This window comes from Notechis scutatus, chromosome 1 (assembly GCF_049901735.1).
Source record: "Notechis scutatus isolate UNSWTSFEM ecotype Mainland chromosome 1, rNotScu1.2, whole genome shotgun sequence".
In the NCBI taxonomy this organism is placed as follows: Eukaryota; Metazoa; Chordata; class Lepidosauria; order Squamata; family Elapidae; genus Notechis; species Notechis scutatus.
The window spans coordinates 24977973-25001158 of record NC_142009.1 but is presented as its reverse complement, the minus strand read 5'-3'; the positions used below and the strand labels follow the sequence as shown (position 1 = coordinate 25001158).

Here is a 23186-nt window from a genome sequence, read left to right as displayed (position 1 = left end):
TAAAGTTTTATTTGGGTTTTCACACACAAAATACAAGCAAAACATCTTTTTTGAAAATAGCATGGTCCCAGGTTGAACTTCTTTATACAGACACAAAACTCAATTTCATGCTCCTTTTTGTGTTCTATTCCATATCTTATATTATTCTATATTTTCTACATGGTTTTTCCCCTCTTTTAATTTTCTCAATTTTATTTTGATTATCTCATCTCAATTCAAATCATTATATTTATATTTTTGTCTGTTCTGTTTCAATTTCATATTATCTTTTCTCATTAAACAGATTTTCTCCTGTAGTTACTAATTGGAGTATGACACCTTTATATCTTTTAATTACATCCATTCAACTCTTATTTAAACTTCAATATATACTTTAAGATTATGACCTTCAATATAATACATAATACATAACTTCCAGTTGAATTCTGCTTGGTACATTCTTATAATACACACTATATTCCTTAAAAAAAAAGACAAAGATTATAAATATATGTAATTATAAACCCTCATTCCATTCCAATTCAATTCTATCAATAATCATTAAAATCTTAACATCTTTAACACTTCTTTTCAATTAAATATCATACTTCCTTAAAGACACCTATAATCTCCATAATTAATTTTTCCCTTATTTCTCTTCACATGTTTTGTAAATCATTAAATATTCATTTTGTTACATTTATTTAATGACAAGCATTCCAATGAATTACGATAGCTATTTTATCAAACATTTTAATCATACATTGTTTCATATTTTCTAAAATTATTTCTGTTTCTAATATAACAATACTATCTTATGTACCTTTGCAGAATCCCTTTTTCCATTAAATTTTCACCCATTATCTCTAAATAGGCCCTGTTTCTCTATATTTTGTTTCTGTCCTTTATAACTTCATTTCCTTTCCTTCTTCCCCCTCTTCTTCTCCCTCCCCTTTTTACCCCCTTGTCTCTCTACATCTAATTCTCTCTTCTGCATTTCCCTCTTCTGTTGCTTTCTGATTTTATACTTATTTTTCACTCTATTTTGGGGGGGAGTTGTTTTTCCCAATCTTAAACTTTCCATTCTCTTTCCCCCCCTTTCCTTTTTTTCCCCCACCTAAGATTACTTGTTCATTAAAGATGGCTTCTTCTTTGTCACAATCTTCTTGTTCTGCGGGCATTTCTTGTTGTTTCTCATAATTCCAAATCTCCATTTCTAAAAACTGAAATACGAAGCCAAAAGAGCCTCTCCCTTCTTGTGCATCTTTGTACTTTTTAAGTACATTTTCAGTTCTTCTAAAAGTGGAGCCATTTTAAAAAGTTTTAAACAACCACCCGATTGATTTTAGTCATTCAAAACAATAACCAGAAATCCAGAAATCATCAAGTAATCCAAATAGTCCCGAGTTATATCTTCTTATTTCTTTTTCCACTTTCTCTTCCTGGGGTTTTTGTTGCGATATTTCAATTAGAATGTATCTTTTGGAAGTCTTGTTGAGATTTTGCTATAAGTTCTTTTTAATTCCAGGCAGTCTCCTCCCTTCCAGATCCTGCCCTTTTATTCTTTTTCTCTCCTTTCCTATTTTCAAAAACTTTTGGTTATCCAGAAATCTTTATTATCCCTTTGACTTTTTATTTTCAGCATTAAATGCCTATTAATGTCAAAGTGGATTTCCCCCCCAATTTCTTGCTTAAGTCTCTTAGCTGTCAGTATAGGAAAAGAAGAAAAAAAAAACCCGAATCTTTTCCCTTTTCTCTCTCCTTCGCAGCTTAAAAATCTTCTTAGAGAACAATGTTATTGTTTTTTTAAAAAATAGTTTCAATTCCAGGGTACCTTATTTGTTGCTTTTGCTGTTTGACCCGGTCAACCAAAACTTTCTCTTCTTATCTTCCTTCTGCACATTCTTTTCCGGTCGAGTTCTTCTTTGTGGTGGCCATTTCTGACCACCGCTACAACCGCCTTCGGGAAAGGGAGTAATGGCCAGCTGGAAAGGAGAGATGTGGCTCTCCTCAACCCTGCAGGCAGTCTCCCCCTTCTTCACCACCTCTACGGGATGGCTTAGCCCCGAAACCAGCCAGCTCGGGGCACTCCAGCGGCGAGCACGGATCAAAGCCTCGCAGAGATGAGGTTTCGGTCTGTCACCGAAGAAGCTCATACCGGAAGTCCCCAAAGGCTTCCTCCATATCTTATCCTTAACAGGGCATACGGTTTCAATAGCAATTGCTTGATTAATTTCCTACTTATTTTAATCTAGATACTCTGTCCAGTGCTGACATATTTGGATGTTTAAGCAGGACAAGTGAAGGGTTTATTTTTTATTATTTCTGTTCCTTTTGAAACAAATAGTGCCCTTTAATTGTATTTGAATTGTGGGCTCTTCCCTCTAGGATTAGTCGATGACAACTCTGCTTTAATTTCAAAACTATATTATTATATCAGTATGCTTTTGTTCCTTTATGGTTGAGTAAGCCAACACTGAGGAATGTACTGGTTACCAAGAAATAGTGGTTCTTGCTCATATTTAGAAGCTTTCATTCCTACGCTGAGCTTGGTAGGGCTTTCCCAACTGAGCAAGGCCTTGGATTCAAGTTATGTTCAAAGAAGAACTCAAGAGAAATGCTATTGATGGATTTGTAAAAATTCATGTGGATTTGTAAAAAACTATAAGCAAGATATATGGACAATGATCACCTACTGTTGTCAATTGCAACAGCTGATATTCAAGCTATAGTTCCTTTTAATTTACTTGAATCTCATTAGGTGATTTTAGTTATATTAAGAAAGAGGGACAGCAATATCTATTTATACTATATGCTGTAGTATTTATGTTTATACCACATGAAAGTAAGAACAATTAATCAATAGAACAGCTTGCCTCCCAGAGTTGTGGGTGCTCCATCACTGGATGTCTTCAAGAAAAGCCTGGAGAGCCACTTGTCTAGCATGCAATACATTATCCTGTCTAGGGCTTGGGGATGGACTAGAACAGGGGTCGCCAACCTTTTGAACCTCAGGGACCACCAAACTCATACTTTTAAATCCCGAGTACCACTAATATGAATTTTTCTCTTTGGGGGGCAGCACCCCTCGGCCACCCCTCCAGGGGCTTCTCAGCAGGTAGGTTCCTGCAGAAGGACAGCCGACCTTGGTGATTAATTGGGGGGAGGGGGAGAAAGTGGGAGCTCCAGGACGGGGATGCCAGGGCTCTTCCAGCCTTACCTGGAAGCAGGCAAGGAAAGGGGGGGAGGTGGACACCTTCACCCCCCCAGAGGAGAATTGCTTTCCTCCATCAGCCCTCCATCTGCCACTTCTGCTGTTCCTCACCTCTCCTGCCCTGAGAGGGTAGCCGGGCACCCTCCCTGCCCGATGGCTGCACCCTCAGCGGGAGAGAAACCCCGGAGCCCGGCAGTGGCCGATCTGCTTCTCCAAAGTGCCGCTTCCCTGCCGCCTGCCTCACAGAGCGAGGGATGAGAGAGGTCCCCCTCCAGCCAAGCTATTGGGCGCTCCTTGAGAGAGATGAGAGAAGTAGCCGGAGTCACTCTCGTCTCTCGAGAGCCCGGCCGGTTTCTCACACCGCTTCAGCTACAGAGACAACAGTTTTCAGGGGGCCGATTTAACATATGCAGAGCTAGGGTTGACTCTGGCTGCTTCTCTCTGCTGCACTACAGACATGGCACGACACGAGGGGCTGCCTTGGCGCCACCAGCTGCCATAAATATACCACGGCGAAGGGAGATGCAAATGTGAATACTGCTTCTTCCAGCCACAACCGCTTCAGCCTGCACCCCCCCACAATAGTACCATTACCACATTCCAAGCACCATGGGCCAGTCCCATATTTCAGAGCTGTAGTCATCCCAATGGAGGAACTACTCCGGGATGGCCAAACAGCCAGTCCTGTGACTACTACAGCTCTGGAATATGGGACCAACTTTCCCACCAACTTTAGCAAGTCACCCCAGGGTGGATTTCCCTCCCCCGCCATTGGTCTTACCTTCCACTTGCAGCTCACGTGACTCTCTACTCAGTCTCAAGGTTTGCGCTTGGCTGAAGGGTGTGGGTCAGTGGGTGGGTGGGTCATGTGGGCAGAGCAGCCTTGTTTTCCCACATGGCCCGGATTAATTGCTTTCGGGGGCTATTTCTCTGCTATTTCTCTGCGGACCACCAAAATTTTGTCACGGACCACCAGTGGGCTGCAGCCCACCGGTTGGCGACCACTGGACTAGAAGACCCCCAAAATCCCTTCCAGTCCTATTATTTTATGATTCTATATATTGATATATGCATGCACATATTCAATTTATATGACCGCACACATTTCAAACAGGTGTTTCTGGAGGAGCTAACAATTTTTAAAAAGCAAAACAAAACAAAACGTGCAAAATAAATAGACAGGTGGAAACTGAAATAAGAATAACAGCCATAGATGCAAATATAACACCAAAAACTAAAAAACCCCACCAACCTAATGCACAGAGTCCAGCACACATTGTTTTGTATATTATGGATTTAATTCATTTTTCCATTGGCTGCATTCTAAACAATCTTGAATCTAGTAGCAAAAATCCCCAGAAATTTGGATTCAGTTTAAATAAATACAAAATTCTATCAGTGGGACAACATTGGGCCCCAGTGCGGTTATTTGCTGACTACAATGAGTTGTCTTGCGAATCTAAATATTACAGTGAGTGGTAGAATGGATCAATATGCCTCTATTGCAATTGCTTTGTATTATCATTTCTACATTGCTGCTATTGAATGTCTCTTCTCTGACCTTGAATGACCAGCCTGATTCTGGATTGCCATTTCATTTTGCTTCTCTCTGAGTCTGACAGACTGCCCAGATGATTGTTTAACGTTTGCTAGACTTTAATATATCTTTCCTTAAATTTTGCAGGCTGAAGGATCTCTTCTATCGCTCCAGCAACCTGCAATATTTCAAAAGGCTGATTCAGATCCCACAGCTGCCTGAGGTGAGGATCCATGACTTTCTGTGAACGTCATCCATAGAATTGCTATTCTCACTTTTGTTCATAGTATTTATGCTGAGGCTGCTTCAGCTAAAGGAAACTGTATGTCATAACCAGTGGTGGGATTCAAAAGTTCCCACCACCGATTCTGTGGGCGTGGCTTGGTGGGCGTGGCTACAGGGGTGGGATTGCATGATTCGCACATGTGCGCACCAAAACTGCGGTTTGTGCACTCATTAAAACAGTAAAAACTAAGCTACTACGCCTCTCAGCTGTTCAGCAGAGCAATCCGCTCTGCCGCGACAAACAGCTGAGAGTTGAAAAGGACCTAGGAGCAAGGGCTGGCGGGTAGGCCCCACTTCAGAGACTTGAAGAGACTTGGAGGTTCTCTGCTAGCTGATCTTCATTGCTAGCGCTACGTCAGAACTGGGCCGAACCAGTAGAATACCATCACTGGTCATACTGAACTATGACATTTGGCTATATAAATAACAGAATAAAAGGGACCTTGGAGGTTTTCTAGTCCAATCCCTTGCTCGAGCAGGAGACCCTATATCATTCTAGACAAATGGCTGTCTATTTTCTTCTTATAAACTTCCAGTAACCGAGTTCCCATAATTGCCAAAAGCAAGCCATTCCACTGGTTAATTGTTCTCACTGTCAGGAAATTTCTCCTTAATTCAAGGAGTTCTTAGTTTTCCTTTTGGTCCCTCCTGTGGATAAAGTTGCAGTAGAATTTAAATGCAAATGAGGTTCTTTTCTAGATATAATTTGTAACCCACAGATGTATTAAAAATGATAGATGAATAAAAGATGAAGAGTAAAATCTCACCTGAAAAGAAATAAATAGTATCAACTGAGAGTAAAAAATGAAACACTAGCTTGTATTTAGTGTAAAAGATTATAGAAAATTAGTAATTTTGTAATAATACTGAAGAGGTTCTTTCCTGTTGCAGTCTTTATAGTTTGAAGATAAATAGAGTCTGTAGTATCTTATTGCAGTTTGGTGCACAGTTTTACAATCCTCGTAAATCAGTTTATAATCTCATAAATATGCAGTCTTGCTTTGTGGTTAGTGTAAACAGCCTTTCTTTGTAATAACCAGAGAGTCTATAATTTAAGCAGAGCCTTGTAGTGTAAACAAAGTTTTGAATAAATTAACTGTTACGGTTAATGAATTAAGAGGCAAATCTGAATTAGATGAATTAGAGGCAAATCTGTTTGCAAAGGTGTTCTTTTTTCCTCCAACCACAAATAGTTTTGGAATGCCAAAATGGGCAATGAGCAATGATCTTGGGCACTACAGTATTGACTTCGTATATGCGATAAGCTGCTTCAGGGCAACAGTTCTGTATCGTTCTTTGTTCCATGCACTAGAATCCCCCCAACTTTCTGCGGGCCTCAGCACTCTCTGAACACATCAGCCCTGTTGTTGTCATCCCATTGGAAGCTTCATCCCCAGACAGTGAACCCATCATGGATCTCGTTGAAATGGAAACTTCCTCACAGAAGGTGAGCGGAAGGGCAGAGCTTCTTTGAAGAACAGAAAGTGGAAGCCTATCCCAAGAAAAATGTGTTTGTTCTGGTTTGTGATGATGTGAAATGGTACTTCCGTTTAGCAAACTTCGTCACTATTCAGCGTTTGCCTGTCTTGTTGTGACAGAGATTTTCAAGAGTTGGAAAATCAGTGCTAAGATATATATTTTTTCTAGGCTTTTCTGCTTTGCGTTATAGATGGAGAGCTGTTTTCTATGAAATAGAAAGATCTGATTACTCTCTGTCTCAAAAAAAAAAAGTGGGGGAGTGAAGCAAGAATGGAGAAATCAAGTGGATTTGAATGGTTTTCCTGGTGACAAAATAATGAGGAGATTATCTTCCATGTCGCTGATTTAGAAACAATGCCTGCTCTCCACTATCTGTAAATTGAGCTCCTACATATGCTTCAGTATCAATAATTGTTGTTCCCATCCTCTCTTTCTGATTAGTCACTCTACTGAAAATTCCCTGAGATTTAAGTCAAGTCCCTCTTTCCTTGAGTTGGGAGGGCGTGCAAGGCAAGTTTATCTTTTCATGAAGCTAACTGCTTCCATCTTATCTTCCAGAGTCTCTTTGACAATAAGTTTGATGACATCTTTGGCAGTTCTTTCAGCAATGATCCCTTTAACTTTAACAGCCAGAATGGGATGACCAAGGATGACAAGTGAGTAATTATTCATTTCTTACTATGCCCTTTATTAATTTAGAATGAAACTTGACTTCCGTTATTGCTGAACAGATGCTTTTTTCATGTACAGAGTGCAATGAAAACACAAAAAGTAGCTTACCAGGAAGCGTCTTCATAATCTCTGCTTTATTTATGGGATAGTGACAATTGCAAGTCCTCTTTTTGGGATGGGAGTAGAGTAATTTCTAGATATAAGTACACAAATAAGTACCTTGTTCCTCTGTACAGCATGCAAAAGTGGGATATGTTTCTATAATACAAGCTAGTAACAGAAATGGTTTCATTTTTGGGTTTATGTTTTTCTTGCTTCAGAATGTGGATTTTTTTTCTTCTGCACAGTATTCCTGGCACTAGCCATGCTCTAAATCCCCCACACAAATAGCATTGTGGCAGAAATAATAGCATGACAGCCAAGCATCTGTAAACATTATTGCCTGTGACAGAGGATTTAATGTGTTTACTTTAAGCATCAAGAACCCCTTCTTAAGATATATTAATTTGGCTTCTTTCTTCATCTGCATGTGGTTATGAGATCTGACTTTGCTTTCCTCCCATCCAGTTTAAAAATATTTATATCCAAATTGCAGAAGTGTTTTTCCCTCCTTTCAGGGACAGGTTAATTGAACAGCTGCACAGAGAAATGGACACCCTTAAGGATGAGCTCAAGAATTTCAAAGCTGAGGTAAATTTAAACAGAGATATTTTTCTTAGCCCAAATACAGAAACTCACATTTGCTTTGGACGCTAGTCAGGAGATAAAAGTATGTAGGAAAACCAGAAAAATACAAAATCCTAGGAGATACAGAAAAGAGGGATCTGCTATCCTTTGCTTTAATATCCAGAAAGAAGTCATAAAGCATTCCAGAAATGCAAAATGCTACTTAAACTAGAACTGAAGATAGGCTTTCATTTTTGCTGTCATAATAGCAATCTGAGGCAAGGGCCAGATATTTCCTTTTAGCCTCCTCTGCTCTGAATTACATTAGATCAGGATGAATTGATCCATAGCTATGCAGGTTAAGAATATGTTTTTTTGCATTAGTTATCAGTAAATATCACGTAAAGCACCATTGATAGCCCGCATGTAGGCAGCTAGGATGTTGAGACTTCCCTCACAGACCATTGTTCCAAAGCAGTAACCAGAAACATTGATGGCGTTTACCTTTTTCTGTTTGTTTATGCCGTCTACCTTTCTGCAATAAAGTTTTGGAGTGACACTTTTTTAAACCTAATGGTGGCAAAGTCCCAAAGTCAAGGATCAAGCTTCATCTTGACACGCAGTTCTTGATTTATTTGTTGTGGTGTGTGCTTAAACTGTTCACAGCCAGAATAATGTAATTGCTTCAGTACCATGAGGTTTCCCAGTGATCTTTCAGATTCACCTTCTGTTTAAACGTGGTACCTGCAGAGTCACCGCCTGGTGATGCAGCTGAAGGGCCGTATCAGTGAGCTGGAAGCTGAGCTGGAAGAGCAGAAGCACCTAAAGCAGCAGGCACTAGATGAGAGTGACTTCTTGCGCACAGAACTGGATGAATGGAGAAAGAGGCATGAGGATACAGAGAAAGCCCAGCGAAGCCTGACAGAGATTGAGAGTAAGCAGTGAAAAGAATTTGACAACTGGGCCTTTTGTTCACCAGAGATAAAAAGACTGCAGTTTAGACGTCATTCACATATGTGGCCCATTCACCTGAATAGTCATTTTACTAGAAAGCAATTAAAATTAATTTCCTATAGAAGTCACACAGACCATGATAACAAACTAATAGATGCATATTTTGGCCCTAATTTTTAAGGAACATTTCAGAATGTACTAGAGTAGGCAAATAATCTGTCAGCCTCCTTAACAAATACTGTAATAAACTGATTCACTATGGCTGCCTGGCCTCAGTTTATAGAAGCAGGGCTTATATTTGGATTGAAAATGCCATAATAACCATCCCAGAGAAGAGTTTAATCAGTCCCCAGTGAGCTTTCTTTGGGCTCTCAAAATGTGGCATTGAAACTGTTCTGAAGCCAGGCTTCAGTTTTAGAATTGATCTTCCAGTTTAGAATTGTAGTATGTGAGACAGGAGGATTATTCAGATATTCCTTTGGCAAAGGGTCTGCCTTGTGAAGTGGAAAAAGGACCAGTCCTCCCTAGTTTTGGGCTGAAGTGAGAGCTGCACTGGAGGGAGATCATTGGCTCAGCCTGTTTTATGATGTGATCCTCCCGCCCTCCTTCTCTGTCACAGGCCAGGTCCTATCTGTTTCTGTTATAGGGAAAGCACAAACCACAGAGCAGCGCTATGTGAAGCTAAAGGAAAAGTACAGTGAACTGGTGCAGAATCACGCAGACCTCCTGCGCAAGGTAATGCTGTCTTAGTTCCCTCCATTGTTCAATACTAAGAGAAAACTAGGGGTCATTTTGCCTGGCTCTACACGTTGAAATAGGATTATTCACTGATTGCAAAGCAAAAAGCCTGTGAAATGAGTTAAGGTTAAACCCCTATTAACAGTTGACATATTGGCAGAAGAGATTTGAGACTGTCTGGGTCAGCTGTGTGCTTCTTTGCCATCCTCTGTAGAAATATAATACTAAATAATATATTTTTCATTCACTTGGACAACCAGATAGCTTTAGTTAAATATATTCAGGATAGTCTAAAAAAGTAACAGTCAGGCAAAGATGGAAAGAGGGAGGAATGTATTTTTGAACTAGGCTAAGTAAAATTATTTGCTGTGCCTGATATTTGGGAGAGATCTGCAAAATGTTCCAAGTATTAATCAGAAATTAAAAGGACTCAAGAAAAAGCTCTGTTGAATACTAGGCTTCTACAGGAATCTTCAGTATAGCACAGGTGCTCCAGCCAGAAGAGTTGCTCGAATTCCCAAAAAAACTTTTGCAAGGTGAGGAGGCAAGGAGAAATTTGTTTGTTTTCTGCCTCTATTATTTTTATAAATAACTCAAGCAATGGACATACATACATCCTTTCTCCTCCTATTTTTCTCATAATCCTGTGAGGTGGGTTGAATTAAGAGAGAATTATGGGGTCAAAGTCATCCAGCTGCCTATAACCAATGGTCTCCCAGTTTCTAACCTGATGCCTTAACTACTATGGTAGACCAAACTGGACACTCCCTCAGAGTGCTCCTTAAGGTAGGAGGACTCTACTTTATTAAGGACAATGATAGCCAGCGGCTAAAACCTCCCTTTCTTTCTTTCCTTGCCTTCCTGTTCGGTCCTTTAGAATGCTGAAGTCACCAAGCAGATGACTATGGCAAGACAGGTCCAAAGTGACACAGAGCGTGACAAGAAAGAGCTTGAGGACTCCTTTCAGCGGCTGAGTGAGCAAGCCCAGCGAAAGGTGAGATGTCAAGAGAAGTAGAAGGAGCATCATTTTTATTGGAAGAGAAATGGAATTCAGGATGACAGTGGTAGGGATATCAGAAAATGGTAGAGGGAGCTGTTTGGGAAGAGCGCATAATCCTTTTTTGATGCTCCTATCATTTTCTCTGTAGACACAGGAACAGGCAGAGATCTTGGAAACATTGAAGAGAGAGCTAATTGCCAGCAAACAGGAGCTTCAATGTCTCCAGAGCACTGTTGATTCCACTGCACAGGTGGGTCTTTCCTTACCCTTCTGTGATAAGTATAACCATAAAAGAGCAGGACCCCAGCAACCATTCGAAGAGTAGAAATGAGCAGAAAGAAAAAACAGAGGCATGTGGAATAAAATAGGAAATTATAGATGACTCAGATGGAGAGAGAGGACCAAACGCCAGGGCATCCCTGGAGATAAATAGGGTTATGACTGCCATTTTGTACGCTTTCTTTGGAACTGGTATACTCAAAGGGAAAAGAAGATTCCACTTCTCCTCCACTCTTCTCCCTTGCCTCTCTAGTTTGAAGCAGAGCACACCACTCATCTGGCTGCCCTGAAGCAAGAGAAAGACGTTCTCACAGAGACCATGGCTCAGCGTGATCAGCAGATGACAGCTTTGGAAGCTGAAGGGCAGCAGTTAAAGGCTGCACTTGAAAAGGAAAAGGAATACAGCAGTAAGACAATCCAGGAATTGCAGAACCGCTTGGGGGAAATAGTAAGTTGGCTGAGATTATAAGGATAGTATGTTACTGAGAGATTCCAGAACCAGCTTTCCTTAAAACCATGGAAGATCTAAAACAGGGGTGTCCAACCTTGGCAACTTTAAGACTTGTGGACTTCAACTCCCAGAATTCTGGGAGTTGAAGTCCACAAGTCTTAAAGTTGTCAAGGTTGGACACCCCTGATCTAAAATGTTCTCAGCCTCTTCTCAGTTGGGATTTTAGTTTCTTTCCAGACCCAGGAGAGAAGATGATCAAGGACATTGATTTATTTATTCCAATGTCGTCTTCAACATTCTATCCTTTTAGTGATTTTTCTGACTACCATATTTTCGGAGTATAAGACACACTTTCCCCCCCCCAAAAGTGGATGGAAATGTCTGTGTGTCTTATACAGCGAATGTTGCCAAAGCACCGCTCACCTGCCAGCCCCATCCATCGGCCTCTGCCTTCCAGCAATTTGCCTCCTTGCAGCAAACAGCAAAGAGCATGGTCAGCTTCAACACAACCTGATTAGCACAAGCAGCTGATTGTTGGTAGGATCGGCCTGCAACAATCAGCTGTTTCAGGCTGCAGGGATTGCCATCGCCTACTGTTGTCTCTGCGTGGCCCATTATCAGCCTCCGCATCCCATTTTCAGCCTCTGTGCACCCCATTTTTGGCCTCCACGCACCCCATTTTCCCCGTTTCAATCCCCGCCGCCTAGAACGGGGAGAAAATGGGGCACACGGAGGCTGAAATGAGATGCGGAGGCCGAAAATGGGGCGTGTGGAGGCAGCAATGGGTGATGGCAATCCCTGCAGCCTGAAACAGCTGGTTGTTGGGAGGCTGATCCTTCTGACAATCAGCTGCTTGTATTAATCAGGCAGTTCTGAAGCTGACCAGGCTGTTTGCTGTTTGCTACAAGGAGACAAATTTCTGGGAGACAAGAGGCAGGGCTTTTTCCCCCCACTGTTTTCCTCCCCAAAATCTGAGTGTGTCTTATACTTCAGAGCATATTATACTCTGAAAAATATGGTAATTGAGTCTTAGTCTTGAAATGCACCAATATGCAATTGTATAATTTTATCTCTTCTATGAGCCTCACCAATCACAATCCATTTAATTTGCAAAGTTATCCCAACAGAAGATATCACGTGGTCCCCTGAAACTTTGCATCACTGTGTCTCTTCCTTTGCTCTTAGGAAGGCAACACACAGGCTCTTCAGCAGGAGCTTCTGGACAAACAGTTTGTGCTCCTTCAGTGTGCCGTGAAAGAGGCTGAACAAATGGTACAGGATGCTCTCAATCAACTCGAAGACCCCACTCATATCCGTAGTACAAGTTCTGCAGGTTAGCAGGCAGGGTTAAAATGACATGTAGAGCCAGTTGCTGTTTCCTTCATTACTAAAATATCTAATTTTTAATTTAAAAATGGACATAGTTGTGTATATCACATCAAATTGTGCTTCAAGTTGTACTTCTTAAAAGAGCTTATGTAATGTATAGTTTTGTTTTGCATAGATTACCTTTTATCAAGGACCCGTGCAGCTTCTGAATGCGTGGAGCGGCTACAGGAAGCACGTGGCCAATACCTTTCTGACCAATCAGGTGAGGCATTCATAACTACACCAGTTGAATATCAAGCATGCGGATAGAAAACCCTGGCAACATACACAATTAATGCATTCCTGAATTTCTGGACTCTTTTTGTCTATAACATTTTGAAAATGGAAAAAAGCATACGTCACTGTGTCTTTCATGTGGCATTAAAAACCTTGGTGAGCCTAAGCGGACTTCATGTGTTTCACCCTTGTCCATTTTGGTTCAGAAAGTTTAGGATTTTGTTAACATTCCCTTAATTTGTGTGCTCTCTTTTTTGCATCTAGATGTGAGCAGTTTGTTATCATGTGTGCCTCTTTTTGCTCACCTGATTGGTGATGCCATTCTGCAGGCTAGTGCCACATCACACATGGCTCCCATGGAATCTGCTGATTGTGAGTATTCATGGCGGAGAGCCTGGTTATTTAAAGGGCCATCTGTCTTCCATTGTTTCTTCCAGGCCTGTAAAACTGGGTAGAATTGGCATTCTTCAGGTTTTTTCATTAAGCAGTATTGCCTGATAGAACCTGCAAAACATGCCTTCTCTGTCACAGTACCTACCTTCTGGAACATCTCTTTTGAGAAACATTTGGCCCTCACCCTGGCCATGTTCAAAAGAACTCTGAAAACATGGCTTCTTTCTCTTGAGTGTTGAGTCCTGTGTGTTCTATTGTTTTTGAATGGTTGTTCTTCCCGATGTTGTGTTTTAAATTGTATATCAGAAATGATTTACAGTATGCTAGCCAGAGATGTTATAGACTGGGGAGATAAACACATACTTGCTGATTGCATGCTTATATGCGTACATGCACATACACACATATCCATATCTATGTATATCAGGGAGAGAGAGATAAGAATCTTCTAGGTCATACCAGTGAGAATGATCCTTTCTTTTCATGCTTACAGTGCTATTGGAGACCAGCAAGCAATGTGGGAATGAGACCTTGCACTACTTGGGAATGCTGAAAGATAAAGCTACTTTGGAAAGTGCTGATTGCGCTGCTGTCAGGAATTGTCTCAACCAGATCACTTCAATTGGACAGGTGGGATACCCCATGGCATAAGAAAGAATGAGAAGCAGGATTCCTTGTCTGATTCATGGGCAGCTATCCTGATCAGTGAGCTTACCATATTATCCACTGAAGAGAAATCTCTCTTTGGGGAGTTTTGAGCTCCTCTTTTGCTACAGAGGAAGATTCATTCATGTGAAGACAGGAGGAGCAGGAGAAAATGCGGATCACTTTGTGCATTATCTTTCAATCTGCAGGATCTGCGGCCGAAAGGCCTGGATGTTGAGGAAGAGAAACTGGGGGATCTGGTTGATGAAGAGATGGCAGCAACGGCGGCAGCCGTTGAGATAGCTGCTGCCAGGATTGAGGTGAGATGCAGAAATGTTAGAAAGAGAGTTTTCAGATTGACATATTAAAACTTATTTGCAGTTCCATGTCCTGGAAGAATGGGTGCTAGGGTTAGGGTTTAAGTGGAAATGGTTTTCTATTGCTTTTTGTGATATTGGGTGTGTTAATCTGAACTCTGATCCACCCCACCTCTTTGTTAAAACAGGAGATGCTGAACAAATCACGAGCAAGGGACAGAGGAGTCAAGTTTGAGGTCAACGAGAGGTTGGTATTAAAGGCTGGCACTGATGTCTTCAGATACCAGGTACCTCCTGCAGCTTATAAAGAAGCTTGAACCTGGTGAATTTAAATGTTGGGAAAATTATGGGGGAGAGGGAGAATGGCAACATCTGCCATGCATTTCCCCCCACATGGCATCGACAGTGTTTGAAAACTGGGCTGAATTGCTTTGTCCATTTAGCATTGCTTATTTCTGCGCTTGTATAGTGGATTGCAGACCCACATGTGCAACCTCCTTCTTACATTAGCATTGGGACACCAAGGAAAAGACAAACAAATGACAGCTGTGTGTGTGTGTCTCCTTCTCCACACTCTAGCAGTTTTGAATCTCTATCAGAATGGAAGAGAAGGACTAGTACAGACTTCCCATAGGTTAAATCAGATACTTTTTTAAAACATCACTAGCTCATTTCCTATTCACACATACACAGCTTTACCAATTGCATTTTTAGGATACAAAGTTCTAGAAGGGAAAGATGCTGTCACTCTAGTTGAAGTATCGAAACTGTGTTAATTGCATTACTAAAGTGATTAAGCTCTGCACAAAAACATCAGAAAAATGCTTTTGGGGATCCCTCAATGGGATTACTCTGTTTGAACTGAAGTCTGTCTTTTGCCACCATTGGTTTTGTATCTTGCAGGATTTTGGGGTCCTGCACAGACTTAATGCAGGCCATTCAACTTTTGGTGTTGGCTTCCAAGGACCTCCAACAAGAGATTGTGGAGAGTGGAAGGGTGAGTCTGTACCAGTCTTATAACAGGATAACTTTCACTTCCCACCTGCTGTATTCTATTGTCACCACAACATATTTGTATGAAAAAATATACCAGCAATTATGGTAGCGCTGATTAAAGGTAAGACAGGCAAACATACTAATTCTCGCTGAATGACAGAGCTAATGAAGACTCCTGCTGTTCGTTCATTTATTGAATCATGTAGTAAGATTGGGTGGCAGATTTAAGTATTTATTAATATTTTAATTTATAATAGATTTCTATCCCATCTGTATTTGGCCAACACGAGGTGGCATACATACCAAATACTTCTATTTTCCCCAGAACATCATCCCTATGAGGTGGGTGGGGCTGAGAGAAAGTGACTGGCCCAAAGTACTTGTCTAAGGGAGGACCAGCTCCTTAGGCACTAAACAGGTTGCCTCTCAATATTTCACTTATAACACCTAGATGTAATTCCTTTTCTTCTGCAGGGAGCAGCATCCCCCAAAGAATTCTATGCCAGAAATTCCCGTTGGACAGAGGGCCTGATTTCTGCTTCCAAGGCTGTAGGCTGGGGAGCAACGGTGATGGTGTAAGTTTCTGCAGCATGGCCACAGCCAATTGTGGAATTATCACATTGCTGTTCACGTTATGTACAAACACCTGTGCAACGTTGCTTGAGTCATGGCTAGAAGAGCGGAACAAAAGGATTAACTGTTCATTTGTATTTGTCTCCATAGAGATGCTGCTGACCTTGTAGTTCAAGGGAATGGGAAATTTGAAGAACTCATGGTTTGTTCGCATGAAATTGCAGCAAGCACAGCTCAGCTTGTTGCTGCTTCAAAGGTAGGCTTTATCACAGAGATAACCCTTGAAATTTGGTGCTGGAGGGTATAATTAATGACTATTCATAGTAATTGAGTTTTTGATAGGTGAAGGAATCATTTCTTGAACATCAAAGGACTTTTAGTCTGGGAGCAAGCTATTCTTTTCTTTTTTTTTAATCTTTTGTCAGAAACAAATTGAAGAAATTTGGTTCTGGTGGTTTCTTGGCTTATGGTTTTATAACTCCATGCCAGTCTGTGGAAGGATTCCCTGCTATTACCTTTTTCTTCCCTTACTAGGCATTCTCTGGTTATGTAGACCAACCTCCAGAACTTCCATTAATGGTTATAATGACTGAGACATTCTGGGAGTGGAAATCCACATGTTCTGGATGGTGCCAAAATTGAAGAAGATCGTTGAATAAAAATTGTATTAGAGTTTTCTGGAGACACAATTTAGATATCTTGAAAACATGGAATTGGAGATAGATGAAAAATGAGAAAAATTGGGATGGACAAAAGCATTTTTGGCCATTTTGTTTTAGATAATGGTTTTGCCATAATATCACCCCATATGCTTGTGATTAGTTATTGAATATTATTTTCAGTACCTCCTTGTCTCACATCTTTATCTACAAGAGCTTTCTTCTTCTTTGAATAGGTTTTGAAGTTTCTGCAAAGGCACATATTGTGTAGTGTCTATTTTTTTTTTATCCCATTTGTGCCATATAAATTGTTTTTTTCTCACCTGGAAAGAATTATCCGAACCTCCCATTTGACTTCACAGGTAAAAGCAGACAAAGACAGTGTAAATCTCAGCAAGCTTCAGATTGCCTCTCGAGGAGTCAATCAGGCAACAGCCAAAGTCGTGGCTTCCACTAAGTCAGGAAAATCACAAATACAGGAGAAAGGTAATGTTCTTCACTGCACAAGTGGATGACAAAAGTCCCTTTCTTTTCTTGAGAAGTAATTTTATAAGGGTGAGTGGTAAAAGATCTCTGGCTCTCTCTAAATATAATTACTTTTCAAATTCATCCAGTGGCTTATGGTCCATTGGCGCAATTATGCTTGCCAGCTATGTGGCAAGAAATCTCAGCCAATTGAGGGAAGGGCTGGGGAATGGCACCTTTTAATGAGAATAATAGTGAGATATTCCCCTACAGATAGCATGGACTTCTCTGACATGACACTAACACAGATCAAACGCCAAGAAATGGACTCTCAGGTAAAGTGAGCAAGTAACAGAAAAGGCAGAATACTTGGCCAATTGGAGAAGAGACAAGATGACAGTATAGGAAGGGGTCCAAAAAGGGGCTGGTGCTATGGAAAATAATATCTTTCCTGCTAGGTTCGAGTCTTGGAACTGGAGAGCCAACTGCAGAAGGAACGCCAGCGCCTGGGTGAGCTCCGTAAGAAGCACTATGAGCTGGGAGGCGTAGCTGAGGGTTGGGATGAGAATGGTAAGTAAGATCTGATAGTTGTCTCTCTGACTGGGTGATTCACAAGCTCACGTATTGAATTTTGGGCTCCAGAAACAAGGGTTCATTTATTGCTTCAACCACAAGTTTTCTTCTTCAATGCTTTAGCTGTTCTTGCAATTCTTATTTCCTCTGCTATTGTGAAAATTAAGAGAAAAATAAACATTTTCCCCTTTACTCTTTGAACAAGAACACTTTGAGATGACACAAGGCAGTGATCCAGAAATAATTTATTCCAATCTGAAACGTCTCCAATTCCAAGATCCTAACAAGGAGTAAGTTAACAGGCATTGGGACTGAGACCTTGAACTTGGCCTATAAAAATGGGATGAACTAAATTCAGGCTCTTATTTATGTAAGCTAAAGCTGGGGATAAATGAAGTAGATTGTGACTTGAATGCTAGGATTCTTTGCCTACATAAACAAAGACAATGATTTCAGGACTACAGTTCTGAATAAGGACTTCCATGGGAAACTGTACAAATCGCGTCTTTCTAACTGCACATTTCAGGTTTGTAATCCTTCCGTAAACATTTCAATCGCCTTAGCCACAAAGAAAGTTGAAACCTATGTGAAGACCTGCCCCCTTTCTGATAGACCTGAAATGATAATTGTTCCTCTTGTTCTTCAGGAGCAGATTAGGATCTCTGTGAAAGCAGACAGAGAAGAAGACCCTTCAGTTGGTGTGACTACTTCTGAATATGAATGATAAACTCATTTGAATATACCACAAAGCCTGTGCTCATCAACAATGCATTCATACTTGGGGCTGGCCCTGCAGGGTCCTCTGTGACTAAGAAGAGAGCAGCAAAGATGTGGGGGAGAAAAATAGTTTCCTAGCCGCAACAGTATCCATAGCATTGCCCTGCCATAGCCATAAAACACAAATCCTGCGTCCATACGTGTGTTGCAGCATTTCTGCAGAGTTGGATTTCCTCTTGCCTCTTCCCAGGTCACTTCCTTATTTTGCACAGCCTCTGATTTGTCAACTTTGGCTCTATACCAGACCAGGGATAGTACTGCTTATTCTCTTTGCTTGCCTTTTCTCAGAGCCAGGATGGTGGCAGGATGTTGGTTAAAAGTCTTGAGTCTATCCATACACGTAAAGGTACCAGTCTCTCTGGGGGCCACTTCGGTCTTTTCAGAAAAGGGGTTGATGTAACCTGGTCTGCCACATCTCAGGAACTGCAACCTTCTCAGTTTCTCATTTTGCTGCCCCATCCTGCCTTGCTCCAACAAAGTGGGACACATGTCCACTGCCTCAGAGTAGTTCACTGTGCTTTGAGCAGCAATAAACAACTGAGAATCCAGAAGTAGGAATTGCTAGTGGGGAAGGGAGACTGAAGGGGGCCCAAGGAACTGACTTTATATTTGACAATTGTTAGGGGCACCCAGTCCACATACCAGCCAGTTGACCTTTTGACCACCTGTACTCCATGAGCAAAGCAGAAGCTGCCTAGAGCCAGATGACCTCAGCACAGTTTGTTAGTTTTTCTTTAACCATCTAAGAAATGACCAGTAGTACCAGGCCGCTGTGCCACCTGGAAGGTGAACTGGATTCTTTGATAGATGATGTGGTTACTCTTCCCCCTGCCTTCTATACCACTGCCTTCCATGACAGCTGTCTCAGGCACCCCTCATGATCACTGTGAGCCTCTAAGGAAAGAAAAAGCAGAAGAAAGAAGAATAAAGATGCTGTTGCCTATAAATTGGATATTTCAATCTTGCTTTTGCTGTATAAGGAAGGGCCTGAGGACTAAGCTCTTCCATCAGCATCAGACAAAATGTTATACCAAAGGAAGTCCTGAGTGAAGAACATCTGTAGTCTGGCATTAGATTAGTAAAAGCTGTCGTAGTGGTTTTCAGATACGGAACATTTTATTTACTCCCATCATACTTGTGTGGACTAGTATCATTGTCAGACGGACAACAGAAAAACAAGTAGCAAAACCTATACTGTCTCCTAAGTGAAGCAAGTCTGCTGAGGGAAAAATCTAACCAAGCCTGTTCCATATCTCAGATGGGGCAATTAGTCTGAAGCCATGTATCTTTCTGGTGTTTTGGGTAGGGCTGCCCTACACCTGATTTCTGCAAGCTAGCTGATGTATGTCAGACATACGGTTGGGGGCCTTCATGATGTGATCCAAGTAGAATAATTTGGCTAACTTGTGTTGCCTAAAATGTCTCCAAAGTGGTGCTTATGTTTAGCAGGTGCTGCCAAGGGATCTGGGGTTTTTGAAAGTTCAACATTAGAAGAAGCCATGAGAAGGCTAATGAGCCTGGTATCAGCTATTTTATGGAGACTAGAGGCCATTTTGGCTTTGCCTTCAGTTAGAGAAGCTCATAAATCTGGTTCCTGAATGAGCTGCCATGGCCTTTGGCATACCTAACTCCTTGCCAACCTCTTAACTCTGTCTCCCAACTCAGATAAGCTTATCTATTGCACACTGCCATTTGGGGAGGGAGCAAAAGACCTAGGGCTTCTTCTCTTCTTTCTCAAAGGGTCTGTCCACCTATCTTCTCTTCTCCCCCCCAAGTTCTTTTCCTAAAAGCACTGCATAGGCCGACCAGCCTATCAAATACTGGTGCCTGTTATGCCCCAGGTCGCCTTGCCATATGGCTGGCAGCCCAAATACCAAATAGCACTTCTCCCACCGCCAGCTTGAATGAGGCCAATCAGCTGCCTGTCTGCCTCACTCCAAAACATCAGGTACTATCCTGTTGCCACAGCACATGAGGCATTTCCTATGGCGCTGAAATGCCCTTGCTCAGCCTTTCCAGGGACATCCCTTCAATGTCTGGTGCCCTCCCCAACTACCTCAGGTTTTCAGGCTGACTGGCCATGCATGTGGAGGACAAAAAGGAAGAAAACTAAGAAGGATTTAATGTGAGACTTGGATAAGAACAATTTTGTTGTGCTAGAAAAATTATTTCCTCAGTGCTTGCTCTTCTTTTCTTTTCTTTTTACTTTTCCTAAAGGTGGTAATGAACAAACTTCCATTAGAACAGTTTTCCTTAAAATGACAAAAATGCTACCTAGGGCCCAATCTCCAACAACTGACCCAGGCAGCCAGCTCTTTTCTTTCCAAGAAAACTTTTAATTATTGTATTAAATACATTTTTCTTTGTATAATATGTTACATGTGTGTGTTCAATTTTTAAATAAATATTTCAACCCACTTGTATTGGGTTTTGACTTATGGAAGTTTTAAGAATTGTAGTTCTGCCTTTAGTATACTTTTTACCTAGATATGAATCCTGCAAAATGCCAAAAGCAGCATCCAAATTTAAATTGGCTGAACAGGATATTATATAGATCAGAAAGGCACAAGTTGAGGGTCACACATTGCCCTGTAAAATCTTAGCCATAGATTTTTCAGTTTATTATCCAATTGCATTTTTAATGTAATAGGTGGGATAAATGACTAAATATATTTCAGACCTATATTTGTTATTACATGTATATCATCAAATATTTTTGTTCTGACCTACCAATTTTCAGGGTTGACCTTCAATACATTGCTCAAAAACTCCAGCCTATAAAAGTTACATTTGTCTCAGAAAGTGACAGTTTCTCATTACAGATTGCAGTTCCCATGCATAAAGATCTATACTAACTTTGTACAATTGGTGTCAGAATTATGTAAATTCATAGCAGCTGATTTTGTTCTATGTTATAACATGATGGAAAGCTAGCGCCCATTATAATCCCCTGGATAACTTATCCCTGACTGAATGTGAAAAGTGGGGTGCAAAAGCATTGCCTGACTACCAGAATAGAAATAGCTTGTATTGCTTTAAAATATTGCTTCTAGTTGTGTGTGGTTTAGATGGGTAACTGAACCTTGCTTTTGGGCTAAGATGAAAAAAAGTTTTTCTGTCTTCACAGGAGAAAAACTGGGGCATACCCAATTCTCAGGAATGAGCCGTATGAAATGAGAGAAGTGGTAGGCTTTATTGACAAACTGATCTTCAACAAAGCCGTCCAGAGTAGCCCTACAGTGAGATGAGTGGCAAATAAACTTAACAAAAACAAAAATATAAAGCACCAGGTCCAGTGGCATCCACCCAAGGGTTATTCAGGAGCTTAAGCTGAGATTGTGGACTTTCTAATTAAAATATGCATCCTGTCTCTACACTCGGCCTCTGTAGTTGAAGACTGGAAGGTGGTCAGCATTGCACCAACTTTTAAGAGCTCAAGGAAAACCCAGAAAATTATAGGCCTATCAGCTTAATGTCCATCCCAGGGAAGACTGCTATTAAAGATAAAATTGTCAAACATTTGGACACAGGCTTTGCTCAAGAATACCTGACATGGATGGCTTCATTAAAGGGAAGCTTCTGCCTAACTGCAATATTATAATTTTTTGAGGGTGTTAATAAACTTGTGGGTAGGAGTTTGACTTCCCAATAAATTTAATAACCATGCAATAAGAAAACAGCTTCTCTTGTGAATAAGCAACTGCCTAAACAACAGAAAACGAATAGGAATAAAAGGACATTTAAATAGAGGATGTAAGTAATGGGGTTTCCCCAGAGTTCTGTCCCAGGACTTGCTTTTTAACCTGTATAAATGATCTGGAATCAGGCATGACTAGTGGAATAGCCAAGTTTGCTTATGACACTAAAACGTACACAGTGGTAAAAATAAAAGACTGCAACCAGCTCAGTGGTAGGATTCAATTTTTTTTACTACCAATTCTGTGGATGTGGCTTGGTGGGCGTGGCAAGGGAAGGATACTGTAAAATCTCCAGTCAGAGGAGGTATTTGCCAGTTCTCTGAACTACTCAAATTTTCTGCTACCGGTTCTCCAGAACTGGTCAGAACCTGCTGAATACCACCTCTGAAGCAGCTCCAAGGGATCTCTGCATATTGGACATCAAAATGGCAATTGTCATTCAACGCTGCAATTGTACAATGATGCATACGGGTGCCAAAAATACTAATTATTCATAAAACTAATGGGAGCAGTGATAGATGAGGAAAGTAATGGTAAACAGTTCAGTGAAAGTAATAACAGTGTGCATCTGCTGTAAAAAAAAAGCCAAGAGCATGTTAAATAATAAAAGGTATCACAATGCCCATATAGAAACCAATGGTAAGAAATCATTTGGAATACTGTGTGCAATCCAGGTTGCCAGGCATAAAAAAAGGGCATAGAGGAGCTTAAGACGGTTCAGAGAAGGGCAACAAATCGGGCTGGATCCAGGAGGGCACTGCTTATCATATTTTATTTCCTGCTATCCTTTCTGAAACAACAACTACTAGTTGTCAAGTCTAAATGGAACTCAGTCCTAAGACAGCCAGGTCCTTGCCCAACTGACAAATGTCCATTTATTTGCCACAATTCAGTTATATCCTGGAGAAATTCAGCTATCTAAGCTTTTTATTTTAATACAAATAAAAATGGTTGTTTCTATTTAAGAGCAGGGATATAATTTGTCTCTGTATCTCAATTCCCAGCCCTTAAGAATGTCAATGGAAAAAGAAAACAATTCCTTCAACTTAACTATGCTTTTTCAATTAAAAAACCCTGAAATTCCCAGTGCAAAACAAAATTTTCTGAGATCTTTGTATCCTTCAAATTTTAATCTTGGTTTCCTTACAGTGTTGCGATATACCATGGCTTGCACAATTCTGATTTCTGTAGGTATAAACACATCATGGCATTTGAATATCTCTTCCAAGGA

The 23186-nt window shown here is 40.9% G+C and overlaps 1 protein-coding gene across 3 annotated transcripts in view; it reads left to right on the top strand.

Moving 5' to 3' along the window:
* HIP1 (huntingtin interacting protein 1) overlaps window positions 1–20674 on the top strand; it is a 74301-nt gene extending 53627 nt beyond the window's left edge. For all 3 annotated transcript variants that reach the window (XM_026671646.2, XM_087959040.1, XM_026671648.2), the window contains 22 exons: window positions 4878–4953; window positions 6328–6462; window positions 7053–7150; window positions 7784–7856; window positions 8583–8766; window positions 9433–9521; window positions 10402–10518; window positions 10673–10774; window positions 11057–11251; window positions 12440–12587; window positions 12759–12845; window positions 13124–13231; window positions 13746–13882; window positions 14107–14217; window positions 14403–14461; window positions 15118–15211; window positions 15685–15785; window positions 15934–16039; window positions 16805–16928; window positions 17181–17242; window positions 17366–17477; window positions 18127–20674. In XM_026671646.2, the coding sequence (XP_026527431.1) occupies window positions 4878–4953; window positions 6328–6462; window positions 7053–7150; window positions 7784–7856; window positions 8583–8766; window positions 9433–9521; window positions 10402–10518; window positions 10673–10774; window positions 11057–11251; window positions 12440–12587; window positions 12759–12845; window positions 13124–13231; window positions 13746–13882; window positions 14107–14217; window positions 14403–14461; window positions 15118–15211; window positions 15685–15785; window positions 15934–16039; window positions 16805–16928; window positions 17181–17242; window positions 17366–17477; window positions 18127–18137 (2329 nt within the window). In that variant the 3' untranslated portion in view covers window positions 18138–20674. The remainder of the gene's footprint in view (window positions 1–4877; window positions 4954–6327; window positions 6463–7052; window positions 7151–7783; window positions 7857–8582; window positions 8767–9432; window positions 9522–10401; window positions 10519–10672; window positions 10775–11056; window positions 11252–12439; window positions 12588–12758; window positions 12846–13123; window positions 13232–13745; window positions 13883–14106; window positions 14218–14402; window positions 14462–15117; window positions 15212–15684; window positions 15786–15933; window positions 16040–16804; window positions 16929–17180; window positions 17243–17365; window positions 17478–18126) is intronic.
* The last annotated feature ends 2512 nt before the right edge of the window (window positions 20675–23186 follow it).